General features: G+C 36.9%; 2 protein-coding genes across 3 annotated transcripts; one reads left to right on the top strand and one right to left on the bottom strand.

Moving 5' to 3' along the window:
- Nucleotides 1-989: 989 nt before the first annotated feature.
- LOC149730399 (kinesin-like protein KIF23) lies at nucleotides 990-15,204 on the top strand. 2 transcript variants are annotated; one of them, XM_089885994.1, is made up of 26 exons: nucleotides 990-1,104; nucleotides 1,392-1,452; nucleotides 1,822-1,929; nucleotides 2,327-2,432; nucleotides 2,805-2,941; nucleotides 3,312-3,424; nucleotides 3,794-3,961; nucleotides 4,295-4,407; nucleotides 4,746-4,867; nucleotides 5,224-5,360; nucleotides 6,021-6,186; nucleotides 6,520-6,691; nucleotides 6,966-7,055; nucleotides 7,270-7,437; nucleotides 7,808-7,953; nucleotides 8,696-8,758; nucleotides 9,162-9,272; nucleotides 9,742-9,900; nucleotides 10,255-10,401; nucleotides 10,821-10,994; nucleotides 11,580-11,670; nucleotides 12,357-12,496; nucleotides 13,531-13,640; nucleotides 13,985-14,060; nucleotides 14,399-14,445; nucleotides 14,879-15,204. In XM_089885994.1, exons 1-26 carry the CDS (start codon nucleotides 1,094-1,096, stop codon nucleotides 14,889-14,891), a joined length of 2,949 nt encoding a protein of 982 aa, XP_089742120.1. In that variant the 5' UTR covers nucleotides 990-1,093; the 3' UTR covers nucleotides 14,892-15,204. The 2 variants fall into 2 exon arrangements, with proteins under 2 accessions (XP_089742120.1, XP_089742121.1); XM_089885995.1 differs by lacking the exon at nucleotides 10,821-10,994.
- A 394-nt stretch (nucleotides 15,205-15,598) lies between these two features.
- Nucleotides 15,599-25,573, bottom strand: LOC149730398 (uncharacterized). The gene is made up of 15 exons (XM_089886007.1): nucleotides 25,070-25,573; nucleotides 24,181-24,332; nucleotides 23,350-23,464; nucleotides 22,914-23,037; nucleotides 22,289-22,454; nucleotides 21,655-21,811; nucleotides 21,069-21,161; nucleotides 20,401-20,591; nucleotides 19,450-19,967; nucleotides 19,046-19,121; nucleotides 18,614-18,724; nucleotides 17,753-17,879; nucleotides 17,324-17,447; nucleotides 16,720-16,779; nucleotides 15,599-16,418 (listed from the first exon to the last, which is right to left on the bottom strand). The coding sequence occupies exons 1-15, from the start codon at nucleotides 25,225-25,227 to the stop codon at nucleotides 16,212-16,214; spliced, it is 2,379 nt and encodes a 792-aa protein (XP_089742133.1). The 5' UTR covers nucleotides 25,228-25,573; the 3' UTR covers nucleotides 15,599-16,211.
- Between the last annotated feature and the right edge of the window lie 494 nt (nucleotides 25,574-26,067).

The following is a 26,067-nucleotide window of genomic DNA, read 5'->3' as shown; positions in this document are numbered from 1 at the left end:
GGTCTATCCAGCAAAGGGTTTCTCACCAGAGTAGAAACCCACTACCATTGGCTGGGGGCTTGTCGTGCCGTAGTGGCTTTCCACCAACGCCAGCCACATAAACTATGAAGATATTTTAATCCTGTTTCTATTTTTCAGAAGTTCCAATAAAAGTCATCACGTTTAATTTGTTTTGTGTAACTACTACACGTGCTGCTGAAAAAATAAAATATTAACCGGTTGTACTATCTGCTTCATTGCCCAATGGTATGATATCAGGATATTGTTACGTCATGGAAGAGTGACGTCAGATCACCATACGTGACTTCAAAGAATGACGTAATTGCGTCTTCAAGGGATTACTTTTCAACCCAGTAATAACACCGTCTCCGTAGATAAACATGTTTTAAACATTTAAACGGCTGTGGGTAACACTGATAGGCTGTCTAATTTGTCAGAGAGTAGGCTACTCTATTGTAAATATATATTAATTTATCGCACCTATTACGGTAGCAAAGATTGAGTTATATTTAAAACGAAAAAAAAGCACCAACATATACAAACACACGACAATGAGATATACAGAGTATAATAACCGCAATACGTCATAAGTAAAGTTGCTACACCATGCAAGAACAAACATGAAAGTTCATTGTTAATATATAAATGTTGCTACTTTTTGTACCAAATGAATTGTTTTTCTTAAGATTGCTCTCTTGTTCTCAATAGTGCAAAAGCTGACCGGGTACCAGATTTACGATTATCAGCGGGAATCGAAACAAAAAGGTATTTTATTTCCAAACATGGTTGTTTGGTGTGTACGTCTAATTACGGTCTAAATAGCTATTTTTTTCAAGTATGTACTTATTAAGTGTAGAATTTGTGTAGCAGAAGTTGCAGTTTAAACAGTAAATGCGTAAGTACGACGTAGAAATATAAATATTTGTAAAAAAAAGCTTAAAATTTAATGATTTTTCAGTCGCAAAAATTCCTTTTTTGTATATTATATTGTTGTTCTAATGCTTTAATTTTGTTTCACAGAGCTTTTAATTAAAATATTATATTTGTTTAATGATTAAGTTGTTTCACTGCCACAAGGATTTTAAACAAAGCTATGAAACCTCAGTAAGTTTCTTATTCATTTCATAGTTTTCGTTGTGCTGGCGTTTATTATATAGATTTTGTATTGTATACCAATTTATGATATGCTTAGTCCTATAAAATTACCGCAAAGTGTGTGGCAGCCATTTTTTGAAAGTAACAATAAAAATTTGAATTTTATGGTTTGGGGTAATGGAACTGTTTTTTATATTCTTGTTTTTATGAAAAAGTTTCGTTATCTAACATATAATATGTATTCATATAGTGTTAACAACTGGTTAACCTAATTATTATTCTTCATGTTTATTCAGACGGAAACTTCCCCGTAAGTTTAATTCCCAACTATCCAACGCACAAACTGATCCCGTTGAGGTAATTTGTTGAATGTTGTTTCTATTCTATATGGGTGAGGTCCTACAGCGAGGCACGCCATGGTACCTGAGATTTAGATCAGAGTTGGCCCATTACCCCAACATTGTATATGCACATTCTATTCTATATGGGTGAGGTTCTATGGTGAGACACGCCATCGGACCTGAGATTTAGACCACAGTTGGCCCATTACCCTTAAACCCAGGGTGCTACAACCCATTAGTGACCATTCGGTTGGCGCAATGTGTGTTAAATGTCTTGCATATTCGCCATTAGTATCGATCATCAAACCTTGTATAATGTAAAATAATAATATTAATGTAAATTTCAGTTCATCACAAACGTTAATAATAATCACTTTAATTTCAGGTGTTCGCACGGATCCGAAACAAAACAGTCGACAACCAAGATGCTTGTATTCAAGTAATTAATGACACAACTATTCATTTAGTGGGTGCAAACGCAGATTCTAAAGTGGTAAGCCAAACTTGTTTATAAGAGCTTCTTATTCAAGATTTTGAAGTGTCTTATTAAAACTGGTTCAATATAAGCCTTCTCTTAGAAGTGGTGGGTAGCATGTCACTGCTTCTTGGATAGGCTTGGGTGAATGCCATTATTGGAATTAATGTTGTTCTGGCATGCTTATGTCTTGAAATACATGTGACAAATATTATATTTTAGTATGAAATTACTCTTAATATTTATAGTATACCCATGGGGCCATGAAATTAAATGAAGCTAAAACTGACACGAAGCTTCCGCAAAGTAAAAGACGCAGCTTTTTCGAGCTGCCAAACTTAGTCAAGCTCTCAGAGTATTTCTTTTTCGCGAACAAAGTATTTTCAGTATTTTAACAGAAATTTATTTATTCCAGACTGAATGTCAGTTTTCGCGAGTTTTTGCTGCAGAAGTTTCGCAAAAACTTTTATTTGATTCGGTTGCGCAATCTATGGTGGATGACTTGATACGAGGGAAAAATGGTTCGTAGATTTTATTCATGGTGGAGTTTTTGTTAAAGTTAGTTAATTTTCACTGGCATACTATTTGCATGACTGGTGGTACATTTGCATATCATAATAAGAACTATAAGTCTTTTAGCACCTCAGTGTTGCACCTTAAAACAGCTTTTACTCTGCTGTTAAGTGTCCTAAAAATATTGCATTCACCTCATTAATCAATGAGGTTTCCTATGTTTCAATGATGAATGTGCATTATTACAAAGTCACCCTAAATTAAGTTGAAAATTAAAATATAACGCTTATGAAGTTATGTAAGGTTATGTACTTATGTTATATCCATGTTATATCTCTTTAAGTTACCACCATAGTTCTAAACTTCCCTTTTTATCCCAGGTTTGCTGTTCACATATGGAGTTACTAGTTCAGGCAAAACATACACCATGACAGGCTCATTAGAAGAACCAGGGTTTCTACCTCGTTGTCTGGATATGCTGTTTAATTCAACTAAACCTGTGCAAGCATCTAAATATGTAAGTTGGTAGATCAATTGTTGCCCTAAAAACAATCTATAGCATTGGTTAAAATTAACAATCTGCAAACTGCAATAGGAGCTTCGAAGTTGTGATTTATCCCAGTTTGAATTTCTAATTTAAAAATAAAAAATATTTTAACTATGTGGCTCAAAGTAAAGCAGTTTACACTTCCATAAACTTTTTAGAAACACTTTGAGAGCTTGACTAAGTAGGGAAACTCAAAAACTGCCGTCTTTTACTTCTGCTTTGTGGCAGCTTTAGATTTAGTTCGTTATGTTTTGAGACATGTTAAACAAACCAACCAAATCAAATGGTGACCAAGGGGTTAAGAATTACTGCCATACTCATTACTGAATTTAAATTCTAGGTTTTTGTTCCCGATGGAATGAATGGGTTTTGCGTCCAGTCTGAAGCTGAGGCATTATTAGAAAAACAAGAACGAGAAATTTTGCCCCAGTTGACGCCGAAGAATGTCAGCAGGTACGTAGCGTTGGACTTTAACTTGTTATACTACCCAGTGGTCATTAATGGGCTGTTTAAATTGTTAGTCATAGATAAAAATCATCACGCACAAAGTTACATACGTGGTAACTTGTAAGCAGGCACGAGGTGTATGAAACAGAAAACCAGTGTTATAACGACTGTCGTTGCCCCGTTATGTGAGGATAAATAAATTACATACGTGGTAACTTATAAGCGGGCACGAGGTGTATGAAACAGAAAACCAGTGTTATAACGACTGTCGTTGCCCGCCACGCGACAATAAATAAGTTAAGTACGTGGCAACTTGTTTTCTGAACTAAATTTTCACCCAAATAGTTGAAGCCTTTAACCTAATTTTTTTTTCAGGATGCGTCACAGAAATGTTGACCTGAGATACGACTTGGAACATTGCCAATCGGAAAATGTGAACCCTGAGTGCAGATACTCAGTATTTGTGTCGTACGTGGAAATATATAATGATTATGTTTATGATTTACTGGGGGAAGTACAACTGGATCCATTTCAAAGACCAAAGTAAGATTTATGTTTAACTCCAACCTAGTGATCAGTGGTGAGTTTTTCAAATTGTCAACCATGCATAAAAACAATGACCCATTAAGTTACATGCGGGTAACTTGCGGGCACAAGGTGCATGAAACAGAACATCTATGTGTTTATAGTTCTTCCACCACAAAAAGGTAAATAAATTGACCAAATAAATTATATATAAGTATAATATAAACCTTGTCGGACCACTCTATGTCTTGTAAATAAATGTCATGCAAGTTGGATAAGTCTGGTAACTTGGTATAGTTATATTCATATTTTCATATATATTGGTATAGTTATTATGATTATATGTTATAGGCCACCACAGTCGAAACGATTGCGTGAAGACAAGAAGAAGAATATGTTTGTTTACGGGGTTTCTCAGATTGAAGTCACCTCAACTGAAGAAGCATTTGCAGTTTTTCAACAAGGTGCGTTTCTTACCGTTCCCTTTTCTGGTGTTTTTTTATTTGTATTCTTGTTTTATTTTGTTTATTTTTTTTGTTTCGCATTCTTGTTCTGTTAATAATTTTACAAGAACTGATCTTCTGGATAAAAATTGAACAAGATTTGATTAAAATTTTTCTCTATGGTTTTTAAATTTAGCAAAATCTTGTTACCAAGTTATCCTAGATTTGCAAAATAATTTTTCAACGGCTTGTATGTTATTAAACAAAGTGTATTTCCGCTGTTTTGTATGCAGTTTGTCAAGACTAGTCCTTATTTTTTATGGTATTTTCATTTGTTTAACAATACTCACCTTCTCCAGGCCAGGAAAGGCGTAGGATCGCCCATACACAACTTAATGCTGAATCCAGTAGATCACACAGCATATTGAACATAAGGCTTGTTCAAGCACCTCTGGATCCACTGGGAGAGGATTTACTGCAGGTATTTGTGGGGTTATTTTAATCCCGACCTGAAACATACATTATTTTCAATCATGGCCCAATTTTCATTTCTTGAGAATTGAATACTAAATACTGTGATGCCTCTTCCACTTTCAAATAAAACCAACTGTAAGAACTTTTACCAATTATGAAAATAAAACTTATGAGCATTTTTGTCAACACCTGTTTCAAAATTCATATAAATTGTCAATTTGTATGTGGTTTGGAATTAGATTGAATTAACTACCACATATATACTGTAAAGTTTCATGTGCTAAAAATATTCACAAAAACACAAACTGTCTAATCTATGGCCCACTTAGAATTTCATAAAACTTTTTGTAATTTTGTTAACAGGAAAAAAGTTTGATTTGTGCGAGCCAGTTATCGCTGGTTGACTTGGCTGGTAGTGAAAGAATGACGCGGACAGGAGCTGGTGGGGAGAGGTTAAGGGAAGCTGGGAATATTAACAGCTCGCTCATGACTTTGAGGAGGTAAGGGGGTTTGGGGTGTTGCTGTTGTTTGTTGGTGGCAATGTGGCACGTCATGGGACCTGGGTTTTAGGCCAGAGTTGGCCAATTACCCCAACATTGCATATGCATGTATGAAACAGAACATGTATGTTACACAACTGTTTTGCCCTGAACTGCTGAACATTATATTTACCGGCGCCGTGGTGTAGTGGTTAGCGCGCCTGCCTGTAACCCAGAGGTAATGGGCACAAGGCTCGACGCTGCTACCATTGTGGGCGTATGTGTCCTTGGGCAAGACACTTAACGGTAATTGCTCCAACCCAGTGGTCACTAATGGGTTGTCTACATTATCAGCCATACATAAAAAAAAAATAAAATAAAAAATAAAAAAAAATAATTACCCACAAAGTAACATACATGGTAACTCGTAAGCTGGCACGAGGTGTTAACCCGTGTGATAACGACTGTCGTTTTCCGGCCACGCGAGGATAAAGTAAGTTACATTCATTTATTCAATCACCTTATGTCAAATATACGTAGTAACTCGTAAGCAGGCTTGAGGTTTAATAGCCATCACATATGGTGTGCTACAGTAGAAGTACAACCGTGTTATAACTTCAAACATTACCCACATTATCCTGATACTCCGTTCACATGAATAATCACCCACATGATACACAGGTGTCTTGAACAACTGCGTGAGAACCAGAAAGGAGGAGGAAACGAGATGATTAAATACAGGAACTCAAAACTTACACATCTGTTTAAAAGTTACTTCGAAGGCCACGGGACAGTTAAGATGGTGGTTTGTCTGAATCCCAACATGGCTGAGCATGACGAGAATCTTGTAAGTAATGTGTTATAGTAATTATACAGACATATGGTAGTATAATACTGTGGGGTAAGATGGATAAGTGTTGTAGTCAATTACTAATGATAGAGTAGAGACCTAATTGATACCTGCGTTAAAATCTTATTAAAAAGTTAACACAAATTAGTTGTTAAAATGCAGTTATACTCAAAAACATAGGGGACCTTCTGGTTAATGTGGTGAATGCATCGTTCGTTTTTGTTGTCTAAACATTTATATTGCTATGTTAGGTTAGTTTGTAATCATATACTAATACGACCCAGGCAAAACAACACCCTACAGTTTCCTAACATATTATTTCCCCCCCAGCACGTTGTTCAGTTCGCCGAGATGGCTCAACAAGTTGAAGTCGCAAGATCCGAGGATTTCCGTGTCGATCGTGAAAGTATAAAGAAGAAAGCTCTCGAAGCTAAAGCTAAACGTGAGGAAGACCGGAAGAAACAACTAACTGCGATCCAACAACTAAACCAGGAAGCTAATAGTAAGTATTTACTTTGCTGTTATTATTTGTTAATGTTTCGTTGGGCAAGACATTTAACTGCAGTTCAATGTTGTTCAAATTAACCACTTGTCAACCAAAAAAATAATCACTTACATATGTAGAAATTTGTAAGCGGCACAAGGTGTATGAAGCAGCCACATATGGTGTGGAATAGTCCCTGTGTTATAATTCTATGCATTACCCTGCACTGTTATATGAACACAATCTTCTTGTTATAACTCGCAATCACGTCTTAATACAACTAATACTACAGGTCACAGATTATTCAAACGCACAAAATATCGCTCACAAATCCCGTCATCAGACTCAGATTCAGCAGCTCTTACCCCAGCCACTACTACTGGTTCGTATTTATTCAATATTAAGTGTAACGACCACGCTTCTAATCTTTTTTTCCGTGTTTTAACGGCTGTCCTTACACTATTACATTTGCTAAATCACTTAGTTTAGGCTTTAACGGTTGTGCCTTTTATCGAAAAAGTTTTTTACTTAGACTACTTTTATCCATAAATGTGTTTTAACGCTACTTCTAAACTTTAAATATGATTCACTCCCAGACGATGGTGAGTCAGATTGGGAAGCGACGGATTATTGCCTTGGGCCATCTTTCCCCAACTTAGAAGTCGTAGATTCCGCCGACAATCGAACTATCCCGTTCCTCATATCTATGTTGGAGAATCGCATTGAAAATATGAGCTCTATTAAAAGAAGTGCAAAACATTTCGGTAAGTTTCCTTGTATATAGTAAGGTGGGGGAAGGCAGGACACCTATAGCACATAATGTCCAAATTTCCTGACCGTGCTTTAAACAACTAACAACGGTTCATGGAAGTGAGGATACGGCTAATTCTTTGAATGTTTTTTGTTTACTACTAAATGAGACGAGAAAAAGTTGTCCCATCTTCTCCCACACCAGTATATATATGTTTGGTAAAGAAAATTTTTCCGTAAAACAATATTTGTTGCACAAAAATAAAAACAACAGTTCATTACTTTATTTTCTTTACTTTATTATCTTTGCACAGAAACAAGAACATGTATATACTATTTGTGGTAAGCATATTTGATAACAAACCAACTTATTATAATTTGCAGGAAGTTTATTTCGGACAAATCTTAACGCTGGGTCGCAACATGACCAAGAACTCCAACAAAAGTTACGGGATTGCGAAAATGATCTAGGGTTAAAGGGGAAAGAAGTGAACAAGATGGAACGCCAGGTTAAGAAGCTTGAATCGAAGGTTAGGTTTTATATTGTTTTATGTAAGTTTGTAAGATATCTAAAGTTTTTGTTTCAATTGTTATAGATTAGTTGGTTTCCAAATGTATAGTACTGTGGGGGAAGACGGGACATCTTTAGCACATAATATCCAAATATCCTGATCGTGTTTTAAACAATTAACAACGGTTTATGGGAGTCCTGAGGTTACGATTTCTTAATCTTCTTTGTACTACCAAATTGGACCAAAAAAAAACAGAATGAACAGGTGTCCCATCTTCCCCCATCTTACTGTACTACTTTTTTAGAGTGCATGTTTTCTTTTAAGTTAATTTACAGTGCGTGAGTTAAATTGTATTGCATATTCCTATTCATTTTGTTTATAAATTACAATAGAAATTACAGAAGTTTAATTATTATTGTACACAATCTGTGCCGCCTAGGAGCCGGGGGTAACTTAATAGTTTAAAAATTATCAATAGAGCACTGTGGCATTTACAGCTCGTGTAGCAAACTATTTGCTAAATTGGAACTGTCAGTTTTAGTTCTGATTATACATATTTATATAAATATATACGGTGGCGCAGCCAGGGGGGTTTAAGGGGGTTGCAACCCCCCTCTTTTAAACCCCCCCCCAAAAAAAAATAAAATTAAAAAAAATTAAATAAAATTTTTTTATTAATCCCCCCCCCCCCTTATTTTTTGTTCTGGCTGCGACAGTCTATATATATATGTGTTGCAATTTCAACATCATTTGTTTACAGAACCAAGTACTAACAAGAACTACACAAGTTTTTGAGAAAGAGAAAAAACAACTACAAGAACAAGTCCGTTTAAATTAAAAATAATTAATATTATTTTTATAATGAATATATCTTCTGTCACATTGATTTTGCAAACCAATATTTTATTTGCTGGAAAAAACTTGGGTGTTCTGTTTCATACACCTCGTGCGCGCTTACGAGTTACCACGTATGTAACCCATTTATCCTCGCATGGCGTGGCAACGACAGTCGTTACAACACAGGTGTTCTGTTTCATACACCTAGTGCCGCTTACGAATAACCACGTATGTAACTTCGTGAGTGATTTTTTTCTGTACTGCTCATAATACAGACAACCCATCAGTGACCACTAGGTTGGAGCGATTTTTGTTGTTTGCCCAATGACACATACGCCCACAATGGTAGCATCAGGCTTAAAAATCACTAAACCAACCTTCCATTCCAGCTATCTGAGGCAGAATCTCAATTAAAATCGAGTTTATCGGACACGAGGCGATTAGAATCAAAGATCAAAGGGGCAGTGGCGAATACTAAGGCCCATGTTGAGAAAGAATGTGTAAGTTACGTACGGTCGGCCTGCAATAACTGTCTGTGTCCAATTTTGATAAAAATGAGTCTTTACATTTATATCCAGGACAAGCAAGTACGTAGTGTGCACTGAATAGTAATAGCTTTCGTTATAAGTATAACTTTTTAAAAAAATTATAATGAGAAATTTTCACAAAAGCATAGTTAAGCATTTATGGACAACAATTATAGACAGTACTAGGGCTGTGGAAAAGTTAACGGTTAATCGTGCATGTATTGCAAGCATAGTCCATAAAAGTCCATACGTACATTGTAAAGTTGCCTTTAAATTCACGAAAAAAAGCGATAACTAAGACGCTTTTTATTATTACTACACTTGTATCGGTTACCCGGTTAAAACTGAACGGTTAACAGTTAAACAAAAATGGGAAAATTCACAGTCCTAGATAATACCCAGGTCCATAATAATGCTTGTCTTTCTTTTTTTTTTGTACCAGGACAAGCGAGTCCGCAGTGTGCAAGCTGAGATGCAGGAGAAGATGTGGGTGAAGGATGAGAGGTTACGACAACTGAAGAATATTATTTCTACCGGGCGCGAGGGGAGGCCGACCACTAGGAGGTGCCAGACACCATTGAAACAACCGATCTCATCCGCTGTGAGTTGCTTCGTGTGGTGGGGAGGTTGGGGGTTATAAGATAGTGGGGTACTACTTAGGCACCATATGTGTAAAAGACCTCATGCACGCTTACGGATTACCACGTTTGTAACTTATTTATCCTCGCATGACGGGGCAATGACAGTCGTTATAACACGGGTGTTATGTTTCATACACCTCATGCTCCCTTACGAGTTATGTATGTAACTTTGTGGGTAATTTTTTTTCTGTATTTTTTTTCTGCTTACACTTTAAAAGCCATTAGTGAGATAATAGCCACTGTCTTGCCCAAGAGCCCCTATATCCACAATAGTAGCAGCACCAAGCCTTGAACCATGTACCTTCATATCATAGGAAAGTACGAGTTCAAGCTCTCACCTGAGTAGGAAACGTCGTTCACGATCAGCAGAGAACTTACTTAGCACCCACAAGCATAAGAATGTTAACTCAAGCATCCATTCATCCAGGAAACAACTGTCGAGCACATCAGTTGGAATCGAGGTGATTTTATTTGGGATTAATTTTTCTTTTTTTTAAGAAGTAAATTTGATTGATTTTGTTTACATTTTTTCGAAAGATGTTTTTGAATTCTGTTATATTTTATGTAGTTATTAGTACTTTGAGGTGAGTATGATTGGAATTTTTTATCAACGAAATAGCAGGTAAAATCATAATACATTGAAATTTATGAGTTTTTTAGATGATCAATTACTATAGGTGTCAAACTTAAACAAACACAGGGGAGGCAGGGTCAGTGAGACGCATAATATTGTCACAAACTCACATTGTTAGTTGTATTGTTTACTGATAAAAGCAGTTCAGATATTTTCAGGGTTGGTCTGCCTACCCTGCCACCCCAGGTTTGGCGCCTATGCAGCTTATAATATGTTAGTTAGTTATAGACCATATATAACGCACAGGGAAATAGTTTGAGGGACATTGAAAGCAGAGCTCATAGAATGACCACGCGAAGCAAAACAAAAGAATATTCCGTTTGCTCAGAGGATGAAAGCCATTTACTTGAGCAAGAAAATCCAAGAACGCTCGGTTGCCAGTTTGTTAACAGAGAAAACGAAGATAAAATGAGACACAGGGTATGGGGTGTTAAGTTCATATATATAGTAGGGTGGGGGAAGATGGGAAACCTTTAGCACATAATATCCAAATATCCTGATCGTGTTTTAAACAATTGACAACAGTCTATGGAAGTCGTGAGGATACGGTTTTATAATTCTTTGATTGTTCTTTGTTTACTACTATATGGGACGAGAAAATAAGGGTAAAAAGTTGTCCCATCTTTCCCCACCCCACTATATACAATAGCTTGGAATAAGAGCGCCCATGCTTTTATTCTCGCTTATAATCTCATTTTGTTTTAAACCAAGAACATTTATACAAATAGAAAACCGTACACCCATAATTCTAAAACAATTTTATTTGTTGAACATTGGTGTGGGGAATTACATTATATTCTAATGGTATCCATCTTACGCCATATATACGCATACATTATACTGGCATAGAAAATATGGGAACACAGAGTAACAAGTTATTTGGTAACATTGCATTAATTAAACTAGTAATAAAATGGGATAAGGTGAAAAGGTCACCCCTTTTTTTAAAAAAATAGGTGCCTATGTCCATAGTACTATAATAAATGGTTAATGTTAACCTTACAGCCTGGTGCACCAATCGCACCAAAGCACCGTCGTTCATGTTCAAACAACCCTAACTGGTTGGCCCATCTACCAAGCTCTACTATACAAACAGGTGGGTTGCATTGATGGTGGAAAACATGCATTTAAATTGTATTAAAAACTAAACTATTATAATTTTCCCCACTGCTCTGTAAGGATTTAAATGGTCCTATTAGACCCCAACACCAGTGTGCGTATACCTAATAACCTTAATGTTTTGGAGTGTTTATAACATAAGTATGTTGCTATACATCCTTGTGTTAACAATATTGGTGCCCATACCTACTATAATAACATTACTTTAAAATAATATTAGTATAGTAGGGTGGGGGGAAGATGGGACAATATTAGTATAGTAGGGTGGGGGAAGATGGGACAATATTAGTATAGTAGGGTGGGGGGAAGATGGGACAATATTAGTATAGTAGGGTGGGGGAAGATGGGACAATATTAGTATAGTAGGGTGGGGGAAGATGGGACAATATTAGTATAGTAGGGTGGGGGAAGATGGGACAATATTAGTATAGTAGGGTGGGGGAAGATGGGACACCTTTTCATTCTATTTACGTTTTAAAACATTATTATTTCAGAAGTTTTGCAATAAAACAAGTGCATTGTTAACAAACATGTAATGCGTCAAACCTATAACTCCATTGGTTTAACATTGTTCAAGTGTTAATAACTTTATAATATAATATTTTAAAAACCATTGGCCAAATAACACTGTTGTAGAATTCTCTATAAAATGTTTTATCACAGAAACCATCCTCCAGCCAGCTATCCGACCAAACCGAGTGGTTAATGTCCCGTCACCCAAGGACGTAGCGGGCGCTTCAAAGTATTTACTCACTCACCAAAGTGAGGATAAAGATGGGGAGATCGAGACACAGCTGGTTAAGGTGGGAATTTAAATTGTAACTTAATGCTTGGTAATTTGTAAGCGGGCACGAGGTGTATGAAACAGAACACTCGTGTTATAATGACTGTCGTTGCCCCGCCATGCGAGAATAAGTGAGTTACACACGTGGTAATTTGCAAGCAGACACGAGGTGTATGAAACAGAACACCCATGTTATAACGACTGTCGTTTCCCTAACGCGAGGATAAATAAGGTACATACGTGGTAACTTGTAAGCGGGCACAAGATGTATGAAACAGAACACTCGTGTTATAACAACTGTCGTTGCCCCTCCATGCGAGGATAAATAAGTTACATATGTGGTAACTTGTAAGCGGGCACAAGATGTATGAAACAGAACACTCGTGTTATAACAACTGTCGTTGCCCCGCCATGCGAGGATAAATAAGGTACATACGTGGTAACTTGTAAGCGGGCACAAGATGTATGAAACAGAACACTCGTGTTATAACAACTGTCGTTGCCCCTCCATGCGAGGATAAATAAGTTACATATGTGGTAACTTGTAAGCGGGCACAAGATGTATGAAACAGAACACTCGTGTTATAACAACTGTCGTTGCCCCGCCATGCGAGGATAAATAAGGTACATACGTGGTAACTTGTAAGCGGGCACAAGATGTATGAAACAGAACACTCGTGTTATAACAACTGTCGTTGCCCCTCCATGCGAGGATAAATAAGTTACATATGTGGTAACTTGTAAGCGGGCACAAGATGTATGAAACAGAACACCCATGTTATAACGACTGTCGTTTCTCTAACGCGAGGATAAATAAGGTACATACCTGGTAACTGGTAAGCGAGCACGAGGTGTATGAATCTGAACACCTGTGTTATAACGACTGTCATTGCCCCGCCATGCGAGGATAAATAAGTTACATACGTGGTAACTTGTAAGCGGGCACGAGGTGTATGAAACAGAACAGCCGTTGCCCCGCCGTGCTAGGATAAATAAGTGGTAACTTGTGTTTTTTACTGTATTAACCACCAACCCCCCCGCACACACTTGTAGGGTGAAGTATTCCACACCAGATCAGGGGGTCAACAAGTTCAGTTTGTTGATATTGAAACTTTGAAACAACACGATCCGAAGAAAAATAAGAAGAACACGCAACAACAGAGGTTCGTCCTTTGTTCCGAAAATGTTTAAAAACAATGTTGCTTTCTCTTTTATTTAATATTTTTAATTGTGGAATACGACACTGCCTCCCTGAACCACATGATTGGCACCAAACCTGGGGTGGCAGGAGAGGCAAGCCAACCCTAAAACTTATGAACCCCATATATATAACACATATTTTATTTACTGCATTAATCAGTAAACATTACAACCGATAAGTTAGATTTGTTTCACAGGATTGTGTGTCTAACTATCCCTGCCTCCCCTGTGTTTATATAAGTTTGTTACTTCCCGCCTATGTCTTAATAAATAAAGTCTGTTATTATTAAAATATTGTATTTGATAGAAAACGACGTTCAACGACCTCGGTCGACGAGGTTTCAGCCGACGAACAATCGAGTTGGACCGATGTCGAAACTAGAGTAATATTTATTAAGATTATTAACATTAAACTGTATAGAAAAATATTAATAATTTGTGTTTGTGTGTTTAGTTAGAATTGGTTCACAGAAATTTAAACCGAAATACAAATTGAAAATTCTTTGCAAATTGGAAAAACTAAAGAATAATTAAATAAGTCTGTTTTTTAACCTGTCTGCTACAATAGCCATAAGCCATGTAGTCTTTTTTATTAATATATTTAAATTACTTTTAATCAATTTAATTGCTGAAAGTTTATGAATAATTTTTAGTTATCTAAGTTATTCTTATTTATTTTTAGTTATCTATGTTATCTAACCGTTTGATAATATTGTTCTAGTGTGCTTACGGAATCGGCAACAATACTGGAGTTGTGGCTTCAAGCAAGTAAGTTTGTTGTAATTTATACCTGGTGACGCACCAAAGTGGTTGGAGCAATTGTTTAAGTGGAGGATACCGGGTTCAAAGCTTGATGCTGCTACTATTGTCTTTGGGCAAAACACTTATTTCCATTTGGTCCAACCCAGTGGTCACTGATGGTTTGTCTAGGTTACCAGCCATGCTGAAAAACGATAACCACAAAGTTACAAAGCCTACCTACATGGTAACTCGTAAGCGAGCACGAGGTGTGTGAAACAGAGCACCGGTGTTATAACGACTGTCGTTGCCCCGCCATGGTTGAATAAACAAGTTACATACGTGGTAACTTGTAAGCGAGCACAAGGTGTATGAAACAGAACACCCCTGTTATAATGACTGTCGTTGCCTCACCACGCGAGGATAAATAAGTTACATTCATTTATTATATTTTATTTTCCAGACGAAAGAAATAGAATTGATTCCTTCACAAACTTGTCCACTGATAGATTTCTAGTTTACTGGTGAATTCACGTGTAGAACTCTCATTGTACATAGACACATTATTAACGCTGCTATGTTTTTCTGCTTATAATAAAATAAATCTACAATCCATACAAAATACTTTCCAATTAAATTTAAACAATCATATTGTTTTCTTAAGTTTTAATAAGACCGGCAAAAGTTGAATATTTGACTCCTACTTTTAAACGCTGTCTTTTACAAGTGATTTGCGTATGTAACTATTTGTACCCAATATTCTACTGCGAAATAAAAGTTTGATTTTAACTTGTTGGAAACTACGTTTAGTAAAACATGCTTCCATTGTGTGTTGTAATTATTTGGTGGTAATTGCTCCAACCCAGTGGTCAATATTGGGTTGTCTAAATTATCAGCCATACATAAAATAATTCGAAATATTGGGTTTTGGGTTATATCAGTATTCATCTTACCCAACAGTACTATATATATATTAAGAAAACTCTGGTATTGCCTGTCAGCTTCTACATTTATGTGGTTGTTTTAACCAAACTGTGGGGTAACATGGGACAACTTTGGCAGATCTTTATTACCAAATGGGACGAGAAAATAGAATGGAAAGTTGCCAATTCCCCCCCCCCCCCATCCAACTCTAACATATAATACTGTTTTCTGTAGCATTTATTGACGAAATAGCCACGAATAGGTATAGTACATTTTTATTTTGGCATAAAACATGTTTAAAACAACAACATGCCACGAAAACTAATAGACATTTGATTTTAACACGGGTTTAAGTTTCGACCATAATTATAATAATTCTAAAGTATGATGCTTATGTACCCCTGGGTCACCATTTGATTTGTTGGGTCGTCTACTACAGTGGTTCACAAACACCTGAATGTTATTGTAAAAGTTAAATCATTTTATTGCATGCTTACAAAAGTTGTGTGAAATGTAGTTTCGGAAATTAGATCGCCAATGTTTTGCTGTTAAATAAAATTTAGGTCGCCAATGTTTTGCTGCCTAATAAAGAGTTGCAACAAAAACGATGAGAGCAGTAATGTATGATTGCCATTATAATCTACCACTCTGAATTAAACGTGAAGATTATAGACCTGAGAGTTGTGTATTACAGTAGAGTGGGGGAAGATGGGACATATTTTTGTTTTCTCGTCCCATTGATAGCAAACAAAAAATTATAAAACCGTATCCTCCCAACTCCAATAGACCGTTGTTAATAATTTAAAACACGATCCGGATATTTGGATAATATGTACCTAAGGTGTCCCGTTTTACCCCACCCTTATAATAAACTAATAAATTGCCCCATTTTTAACATTCTGAGTTCGTAGTTTTTGCGGCAAACCCGTGTGATATTTTCGACTAACGGCAACTTTCGGTTCGTAAGTTTTTGTGTTTCCCACCGCTTGTACGACAGGTGGCAAACTGTTGTTTGGATCGTAAGGTTTGATTTGACCGTTGCCGACAACAACTGCTTCGTTTATTTCGTCTGTGTCAACCTGTTTGTAAATGGAGGTTTCATAAAAATGAGATTGTTCTGAACTTATTTGTCCCTTTTCATCTATTTTGACAGTTGTGTATTTATACCTGTGTAGCGATGCTCTGGTAGTCGTTATAACGCGACTGTTCTGTTTCATACACCTCGTGCCAGCTTACAAGTTACAACCTATGTAACTTATTTATCCTCGCATGGCAGGGAAATTGCGGGAATCGACAGTCGTTATAACACGGGTGTTGACAAATTTGACTGGCACTTCCCCGAGCAGATTAAATAGGCCAATTTATATCAACAATTCTTACGTTTGTTTCCTTTTTGGGCCATCTGTCCGCAGGTGGTAGAGTGATTTCTTTAAGCGACATCTGTAAACAATAATTGGAAAAAAAAGTAAATTACAAATACGACAGGTTGAGTGCCGTTTTTTTTAATAAAATGGCGCTTTATTGAAAAACAATACCAACAAAAGGGAATAGAGTGGGGTGGGGGAAGATGGGACACCTTTGGCACATAATATCTAAATATCCTGATCGTGTTTTAAACAATTAACAACGACCAATCGGAGTCGCGGGCATATAGTTTTATAATTCTTTGAATGTTCTTTGTTTACTACCAAACGGAGCGAGAAAATAGAGTTAATAGGTGTCCCATCTTCCCCCACTCTACTGTATATTAGGGTGGGGTAAAGTGGGAATGTTTTGATTCACCTTGTTCGTCCATTTGGTAGTAAACAAGGAATATTTACAGAAATAACTGTGTCCGCTCTGAAACAGCACGTTTTTAATTGTTTAAAACCTGATCAGAAAAATGTGGGATATTATGCGCCAACGGTATCCCATCTTACCCCCCCGTACGGTAAATAAACATAGACGTGCTAAACCTAAAGTAAAAATAATTTTATAAAATTACATGAACTTTAGCAATCTTCTTTTCTCGTTCTCGTTGTCGTTTCAGATCCATCGCATCCTTTCTTCGTTGCATGCTCACCGCTCGCGCCATCTTAGCTTTCATTGCTTGTTCCTTTGAACGGTTTCTGTGAAACAAAGAGTTAATAAGTCTTTTGATTATTAGATTTATTCTTGCGTAAAGGGTATACACAAAAAAAGAACAACCAAACTACGAGCGTGGTAACTCGTAAGTAGGCACGAGGTGTATGAAACAGAACACCTGTGTTATAACGACTGTCATTGCCCCGCCATGCGAGGATAAACAAGTTACATACGTGGTAACTTGTAAGCAGACACGAAGTGTATAAAACAGAAAACCCGTGTTATAACGATTGTTGTTGCCCCACCATGCGAGGATAACCAAACAAACAAGTTCCACCCATTGTTTTACCTCCAATATTCCTCCCTTAACCGAGCATCAATCTCCTTGTTCCCACTGCTAACTTCAAACCACCAGTTCCACTGGTACAAGGGTTGGTTCAAATGATCGGTGATCCTGCTTTCAACAGAGTAGCAACCTTTGATAAAAACACTTTTCTAATAATATAACGGGGGGATACGATAAACACCGTCATGGCCTACTCAATACATCCGCCTACACATTGTAATGAGTAGGCCATGGTACCGTTAGCACCTACGTCCCGTATTTCCTAATCGTGTTTTAACAATTAACAACGGTCTATGGGAGTCGTGGGGATACGGTTTTATAATTCTTTAAATGTTCTTCGTTTTTTTTACCAAATCGAAGGATAAAATAGAATGAAAAGGTGTCCTATCTTCCCCCACCCAACTATATTATTTACAAATGTTCATACGACTCAATTGTTCTTCCAATATAGTGATTACAGTATATATAGTGATAAACCCGTAGCTTTAACAATTATCATTAAATTAGACGGAGAAAGGAGATAAAAATATGGGCCATCTTCCCCCACCCTTCATCATATATATAGTTGGGTGGGGGAAGATGGGACACCTTTAGCACATAATATTCAAATAGCCTGATCGTGTTTTAAACAACGGTCTCTGAAAGTCGTAAGAATGTGGTTTTATAATTGAATTTTCTTTGTTTAATACCAAAATGGGACGAGAAAATAGAAAGAAAAGGTGTCCCATCTTCTCACACCCCACTAGTTTTTTTTATGCCACAATTATTGTTGTATAATTCTGTAAATAGTCTTTGTTTACAACTAAATGGGACGAAGAAAGAGAATGAAAACATAAGTTTCGGATAATACGTAGCGATGCCGACCTGGTATGTTAGAAATTGGGAACTGTGTAGTTTGGAAAGTATATTCTCGAGGTGTATCAACGTTGTTGAAGTTTGGCGTCCTCCCTCCCGGCCACGAAAACCTGAACGTGTCTGTAAGTACATGAAGATAGAAAAAGTTTTGCGCTGTGGATGAGGAACGCATGTCTTCTATGCCATGGATGGTACAGGTTCGAGACTGATCGCCGCCACCATTGTGAGCGTATATTTGTAATTAGGCAAAACACGTAACGGAAATTGCTTCAGCCCAGCGGTCACTAATGGGTTGTCCAAAATTGTCAGACATGCAGAAATACAACCACCAAAAAAGTTAAATACGTGGTACCTCGAAAGCTGGCAGGATGTGTATGAAACAAAACACCCGTATTATAACGACTGTCGTTATTCAAGTAATAACTTGGTACCAAGACTTACTTTGTTCTTTGTTGGTTTGGGCTTCGAAATATCTGCTGTCCTTGTAATAAATATAGGCGGACGGCGACTTTATAACCTATAAAGGTAAATATTTAAGGACAAGCATACATACATTGTTATATAATACTGCGGGAAAAGACGGGAACCCATAGCATATACTATCTAAATATCCTGATCGTGTTTTAAACAATTAACAACGGTCTATGAAAGTCGTGAGGATACGGTTTTATAATTATTTAAATTTTCTTTGTTTACTACCAAATGTGACGAGAAAATAGAATGATAAGGTGTCCCATCTTTCCCCACCCTACTATATAATTCTGCGTTTGGCCGCTACGCTAGGTTAAATAAATGATAGATTATACGCGGTATACGTATACCCCAATATATAAAAATATACTCACAGTAAATTGAACATCAAATTTGAACCAATGTTGCGGCATAGAGAAATCAGCATACGTCGTTTTTATCGTCTTCTTCAACATTTGATAATCGCCCGAACTCCCAGGGCAGTATCTAACATGGGCGACCTTGTTTGGGAAAAACAGCTTTCGTCTTGGGCTTGTAAAGTTAAACGGGAACGAAGGGTCCTCGGTTGGTGGGGTTTCCAACACTGGGCCGCTTATAACGATATTCCTCGGCATGTTGCTGCGTCGCAGCGTGTATTTCTCGTCGCTGTTTTCCTTTTGAACCCCCACGCATAAAGGAGCGATCTTGTCGCATAAAGTGGTCGCGTCGTCGAAGTTTTCAACGATAGAAAACCGAAATTGCGAGGTTGGAGGTAGCTTAACATGCGGAGGGACAACGGTTTGTTTCTTTGTTTTTAAATATCGTTCAACCAATGGCGCTGCTTCTTTTATGTTCGTTAACTCGATGCTAAAATCTAGGTATTTTCCTTCGACTCGCTCCCATCTACATTTTCCTGGAAAATTTAAAAATCGATTACTTCTTTGTATAACGCTTTAGAGCACTCTCTCCATAAGCAAAATATAGGTATACAGGGAACTATTATACACAAGAGTTGCCATACCACCATTGGAGGTGTATATATATGTGTATGCTTGGGCAAGACGCTTAACAACAATTGCTTTAACCCAGTGGTCACTAATGGGTTGTCAAGAAAAACAATCACTCACAAAGTTACATACATGGCGGTAAGCGGGCACGAGGTGTATGAGACAGAACACCCCTGTTATAACGACTGTCTTTTTCCGGCCACGCGAGGATAAACAATTTACAAGTATAATATACAAGCCCCCAGATAGGTATATATGCAACATAAACATACCCGCTACCCGATATACAGGTACCAATATAAATTGATGCGAAATACATAAAACAAACCGCCAACCAACCTGGTTCGATGTCAATATCCATGGCTGGTTTGTCATCAATGTAAAGAGTTATCCGCTTAACTTCAATCTTCCTAATATCGATAAACCACTTCGTGTAAAGAGGGTTCGATTCGCTTCCAACCAAGCGGTATTGTAAGTCGGACAAACCATCAGTTTTCGCTCTCGCGACGCGAGTCTTGTTTAAACGGGTTCTGTAAAAGGAATTAGAAATCTAAAACTTGCTGTCAGTTAAGATTTTTTCTGTAGAAACGATCAATAATGTTATAAGTGAAAAGAATGCGTGGATATTAATTTGTTAGCAACATATGCGAATTTATTTAGACAGCGATTACCGGAGTCGCTTCTAACTCTGCTAAAGGTTTTTAAATGTAAGGTATAGAGTAGGGTGGGGGAAGCTGGGTTGGGGGAAGATGGGACACCTTTAGCACACAGTATCCAAATATCCTGATCGTGTTTTAAACAATTAACAACGGTCTATGGGAGTCGTGAGGATACGGTTTCATAATTCTTTGAATGGTCTTTGTTTACTACCAAATGGGAAGAGAAAATAGAATGAAAAGGTGTTCCATCTTCCCCACCCTACTATATATTTGTTTAAAAATTGTTTAATCAGAATTTAATGTAAAATAAAAAATGGACGAAAACACAAATTATAGAAAGTTACTCACGGGAATTTGTTTGCGCTAAACTTCCAAGGGTGTGTATGGACGATCATTTTGTATCTTCCAATTTTAGAAGGAGATGGAATTATTTTCATCCCGCTGGAATAAAACAAGTTAATATAGCTTGTGGTTTTGTATATATGGGTATATGTACTGTGACTGAACGTTAGACGCTCATCGTAACCGAATAAAACCTTTGTAGGTGTAAGATAGGTAAAGGCAATTGCTCCAACCCAGTGGTCACTAATGCTGTCAGTCATATGCAGAAAAACAATCACCCACAAAGTTACATACGTGGTAACTGGTAAGCGGGTACAAGATATATATGAAACAAAATACCCGTATATCTCTGTGTCCATTTAATACAGTAAGGTGGAGGAAGATGGGACACCTTTAGCACATAATATCTAAATATCCTGATCGTGTTTTAACAATTACCAACGGTCTATGGAAGTCGTGAGGATATGGTTTTATATTTCTTTGAATGTTCTTTGTTTACTACCAAATGGGACGAAAAATAGAGTTAATAGATTTCCTATCTTCCCCCACCCTACTATATTACTTTGCCTCTTATTAACGTTAAATAAACCACCTGTTAAATATACGGAACTCCATATCGTTATCTTCTCCACCCCAACCCCAGAATTGGTTGGAATGCCCATTAGCTTTCCTGTATTGCGCAGGCGTTATACCGGTCACACCTCCAAACTCGGTGCCGTAATGGGACTTGTAATCGAACTTGTCAATGGCTGTGGAAATGGAAATGAATCAGAACATGGTGGAATGGGAATATGATATGACAGGAATGCGGTAGTGGGTAAATAAAGGACTTAACTTGAACCGGGTAAATGGGTTGTTGGATTTTTGTTGCTACTGTGGTGAATATGGTGGAATTGGAATATGATTTAAAAGCGTTGCAACTTAGTGTGGTTAGTAAGCTTGTAACCAAGGTACAGGTTCGATTACTTTTATATACCACTTAGCCATATTTAGTAGTGTAGGGGCAATGGGTCACCTTTAGCATATAATATTAAACTATTCTGATCGTGTTTTAAACAATTAACAACGGTCTATGGAAGTCGTGAGGATATACGGTTTTATAATTCTTTAAATATTCTTCGTTTTCTTTACCAAATCGAAGGATAAAATAGAATGAAAAGGTGTCCCATCTTCCCCCACCCAACTATATTATTTACAAATGTTCATACGACTCAACTACGTTATACCTGGCGAAATATGACGGGGGTGTTCCCCACAAACATAAAGATTCCTATCATCCTCTGGAATCATATCCACGTCATGAAATATAATACAATCAAACCAATCGTGTTTCATCGCTTCTTCAAACGCAGCGTTCATTATCATGGCTTTGTTGAACTGACCATTGTCGAACTGAAATAAAAGAAAAATGATAATTGAGAAAAAAGATAATTAATAAAATTTTATGGTCGCAATTTATACCATTGTTTGGTATATAATACTGTTAGCACGTAATCTCGTATTTCCTGATGTTGTCGATTTGCACGAATAGAAAATGTGAATTGTGAATCAGGAAAAAAATAATATTTTATGTTTTTAATCGTATAGTATATTACTGAGTGTAAGATGGATACCGTTATTGCATAATACTCCACGTGTTCTAATCGTTTTTTAAACAATTACCAGCGCTCTTTTAGAGACGTGAGGATACGGTTCTACAATTCTGTAAATATTCTTTGTTTACTACTAAATGGGACGAGAAAAGAGAATGAAACATCTCACCCCACCCTACTATACATGCAGGATTGTAAAAATCGTGCATTAAATAAAAAAAAACGCTTTAAAATATTTAAAGTAAATTCCACCCCTTACCTGCTCAGCGACGAAAATGCAGTAACTTATTTTCTGCCGTTGCAACATCGGGTGAAGGTAAAACAACAATGTTTTTAGATGAGCATCTCTTTCTTTGAACGGAATGATAACAGCGACTTTTTGCCTGCAATAAACTAAATGTTTTATCACTATTGTTATATGCATAAGCTTGGCTCTAACCCAGTGGTCACTGTTAGGCTGTCCAAATTATCAGCCATACAGAAAAACAATCACCCACAAAGTTACATACGTTGTAACTTGTAAGCAAGAGGTGTATGAAACATAACACCCGTGTTATGACGACTGTCGTTGCGAGAATAAACAAGTTACAATCGTTCATAAATGATATATACACTAAGATTTGTAAGTTACCACCTAAGTTACCAGTACCATGCAATATGGTGTAAGTAACACAAATATAAAGTATTTATTCCACCTTGGTATGCAGGTTGTTGGCGTATAACATCCATTCTTCAACAAGTGAATACTTGATGCATTTTCCACTTCGTCAAAATTGGGTGTAATGTTCGGGTTAATGGCCATCGGTCCAACTTGAATTTTGAAATAACAATATGCATTATAGGGTGGGGAAAAGTCCTTGGGCAAGACACTTAACGGCAATTTCTCCAACCCAGTGGTCACTGATGGGTTGTCCAAATTATCAGAAATAATTACCCACGAAGTAACATACATGGTAACTCGTAAGCTGGCCTGAGGTGTTAAACCCGTGTTATAACGACTGTCGTTTTCCGGCCACGCGAGGATAAAGTAAGTTACCTTTATTCAAGAAAGGAAATTTTTTCGTTCTATTTTAACTTTCTATTTGGTAGAAAACAAAGAAAAACTAAAGAATTATAAAACCGTATTCTCACGACTCCCATAGACCGTTGTTAATTGTTTAAAACACGATCAGGATATTTGGATATTATGTGCTAAAGTTGGCCCATCTTCCCCCACCCTACTATATATTACAACAGGTGTTAATTTATCCGTGATTGAATATTGCTGCCATAATTGATGACCAATTGTGGTAGTTTGAACTGGCAGTTGTAAATGGATGAATGAAACTTATTCCCTTTTTATATTTATGGTATAGTGGAGTGAGGTAAGGGACATGTTTTCATTCTCTTTTTTGTCCCATTTGGTAGTAAAGAAAGAGTATTTAGACAATTATATAACCATATCCTGACGACTCTAAAAGAGCGTTTTAATTGTTAAGGTGGAAATAACCAATGAAAGTAAATATGCAAAATATTCCTTGTCTTACCCAACTCATTATTGCTACAGTTTTTCAAGTCCAACGTAGGCTGTATTGGAGGTCCTTCAGCATTGCTAACTATCGTATTTGACCTTAAGTTAAACGTGGATTGGGTCGTATTTAACGAAAGCAACGCCGATGATTTGACTTGGTGAACAAATCTAAAGTAGAACAGTATATGGATAAATTAATGAATGTAACTGCTGTATTTTCGAGTGGGGGCAACGAGAGCGGCCATTAGCTTATAACACTAAATAATTTTTATTTATCTCTTTTAATAAAGTAACGAAGACCAAAATGAATATTATAATACAACAAAGAGAAATGCATTTACAGCAGCAAAACGACAGCTGTTAAAACAGGCTGCGGGTAAAAGCTACTCCAGTAAAAGCGTGGCTGCTATAAATCCATCAGACTATAATGTCACACGTATGTTCCATACACTTCGTGCTTGGTGTAATTACTATGTAGTTAGAATACGACAAATTATAGAATAATTGTGTTACTGTATGCTTTACCACCCATGACTAATACATTAGTGTACTTTCTCAAAAACTGCTGTGGTTTACAAGCTAACGCCGGCACGACCAGTTGATTGCCATAGATATATATAGATAAGTAACCGAGAACATCATATCGTTTCATCAACCTACTAACTAACAATTAATATATAGTAGGGTGGGGAAGACGGGACACATTTTCAATTTATTTTCTCGTTTTATTTAGTAGTAAACAAAGAAAATTCAAAGAATTATAAAACCGTATCCTCACGACTTCCATAGACCGTTGTTAATTGTTTAAAACTCAATCAGGATATTTGGATATTATGTGCTGAAGGTGTCAAAATGTCAACACATCCACTATACGCATAATATATTATTTCAAATTCACCACCAACCTTTGCGCTCGTTGTTGATAAACAAAAACTATAAATAACATCACAGTAATAGAGACTAGACATTTCTTCGACCTGTTCGTCCCAACCTTTCGTTTGCATCTGACTGAAAATATCCTGGATAAAAAACTTCGCCCGAACAGCTTTCGAAAAATTGTCATTTTTCTTGTATTTCTTGTCTTTTTTTAGTTTCTTTTGCGCTCAAAAGGCAAGACACAATTGTTCCAGTAATCCAGCAATCATGGCTCGTTTGTCTGCTAGGTGTAGCGACCACGATTATTTTCTTCCAACTTAATATAAATATGTTTTTAATTGTAAGTGCGTTTTACCAACTGTTGTTTTGTCGCTATATCTTGCATTTCCGTTTAAAATATTTCTAAATCTTCGCTACCGTAATCGAAGAGACAAACAATTAATTATTACAAAGAACAATTCCCGTTAACAGAAACACATATTTTCCAATACAGCAACAACATTCTGATACACTAAGAATACAATGTCTGCAACTCGCTGACCCTTATTTCTTGATAGTATACCGACAGTGTTCACATTACTGCAATCGCCTGAAGCGAATTACTCACGTTGTCTCTTTAATTGTGGAACACGTAAGACGGGCGACGGATTTTAGAATCATGGCTGTGAAAAATGAATAACCGATGATTTTTAATTATTGTTGCAAATCAGGTTTTGAAACTTCTTATACAACATGCAGTTTTCGTTGGTGTTATAAAAAAGCAATCAAAGTTACATACATAGTATCTCGGGCACAAGGTGTATGAAACAGAACATTCGTGTTATAACGACTGCCGTTGCCCCGCCATGCGAGGATAAATCAGTTACATACATGGTAACTTGTAAGCGGGCACGAAGTGTATGAAACAGAACACCCGTGTTATAACGACTGTCGTTGCCCCGCCATGCAAGGATAAATAAGTTACATACGTGGTAACTTGTAAGCGGGCACGAGGTGTATGAAACAGAACACCCGTGTTATAACGACT

This window comes from Ciona robusta, chromosome 10 (genome assembly GCF_009617815.1).
Source record: "Ciona robusta chromosome 10, ASM961781v2".
In the NCBI taxonomy this organism is placed as follows: Eukaryota; Metazoa; Chordata; class Ascidiacea; order Phlebobranchia; family Cionidae; genus Ciona; species Ciona robusta.
Note: the sequence above shows the minus strand (reverse complement) of the source record. Positions and strands in the feature narration are given on the sequence as shown.

Coding starts and splice junctions, on each gene's coding strand:
- LOC149730399 (XM_089885994.1), top strand. Junction 5,361..6,020: donor TCGCTCATGACTTTGAGGAG/GTAAGGGGGTTT, acceptor CATGATACACAG/GTGTCTTGAACAACTGCGTG. Junction 13,641..13,984: donor AAGAACACGCAACAACAGAG/GTTCGTCCTTTG, acceptor TGTATTTGATAG/AAAACGACGTTCAACGACCT.
- LOC149730398 (XM_089886007.1), bottom strand. CDS start 25,227: ATGACAATTTTTCGAAAGCTGTTCGGGCGAAGTTTTTTATCCAGGATA. Junction 16,780..17,323: donor AGAAGATTGCTAAAGTTCAT/GTAATTTTATAA, acceptor TATTGTTTACAG/ATGTCGCTTAAAGAAATCAC. Junction 16,419..16,719: donor GGCCCAAAAAGGAAACAAAC/GTAAGAATTGTT, acceptor ATTTACAAACAG/GTTGACACAGACGAAATAAA.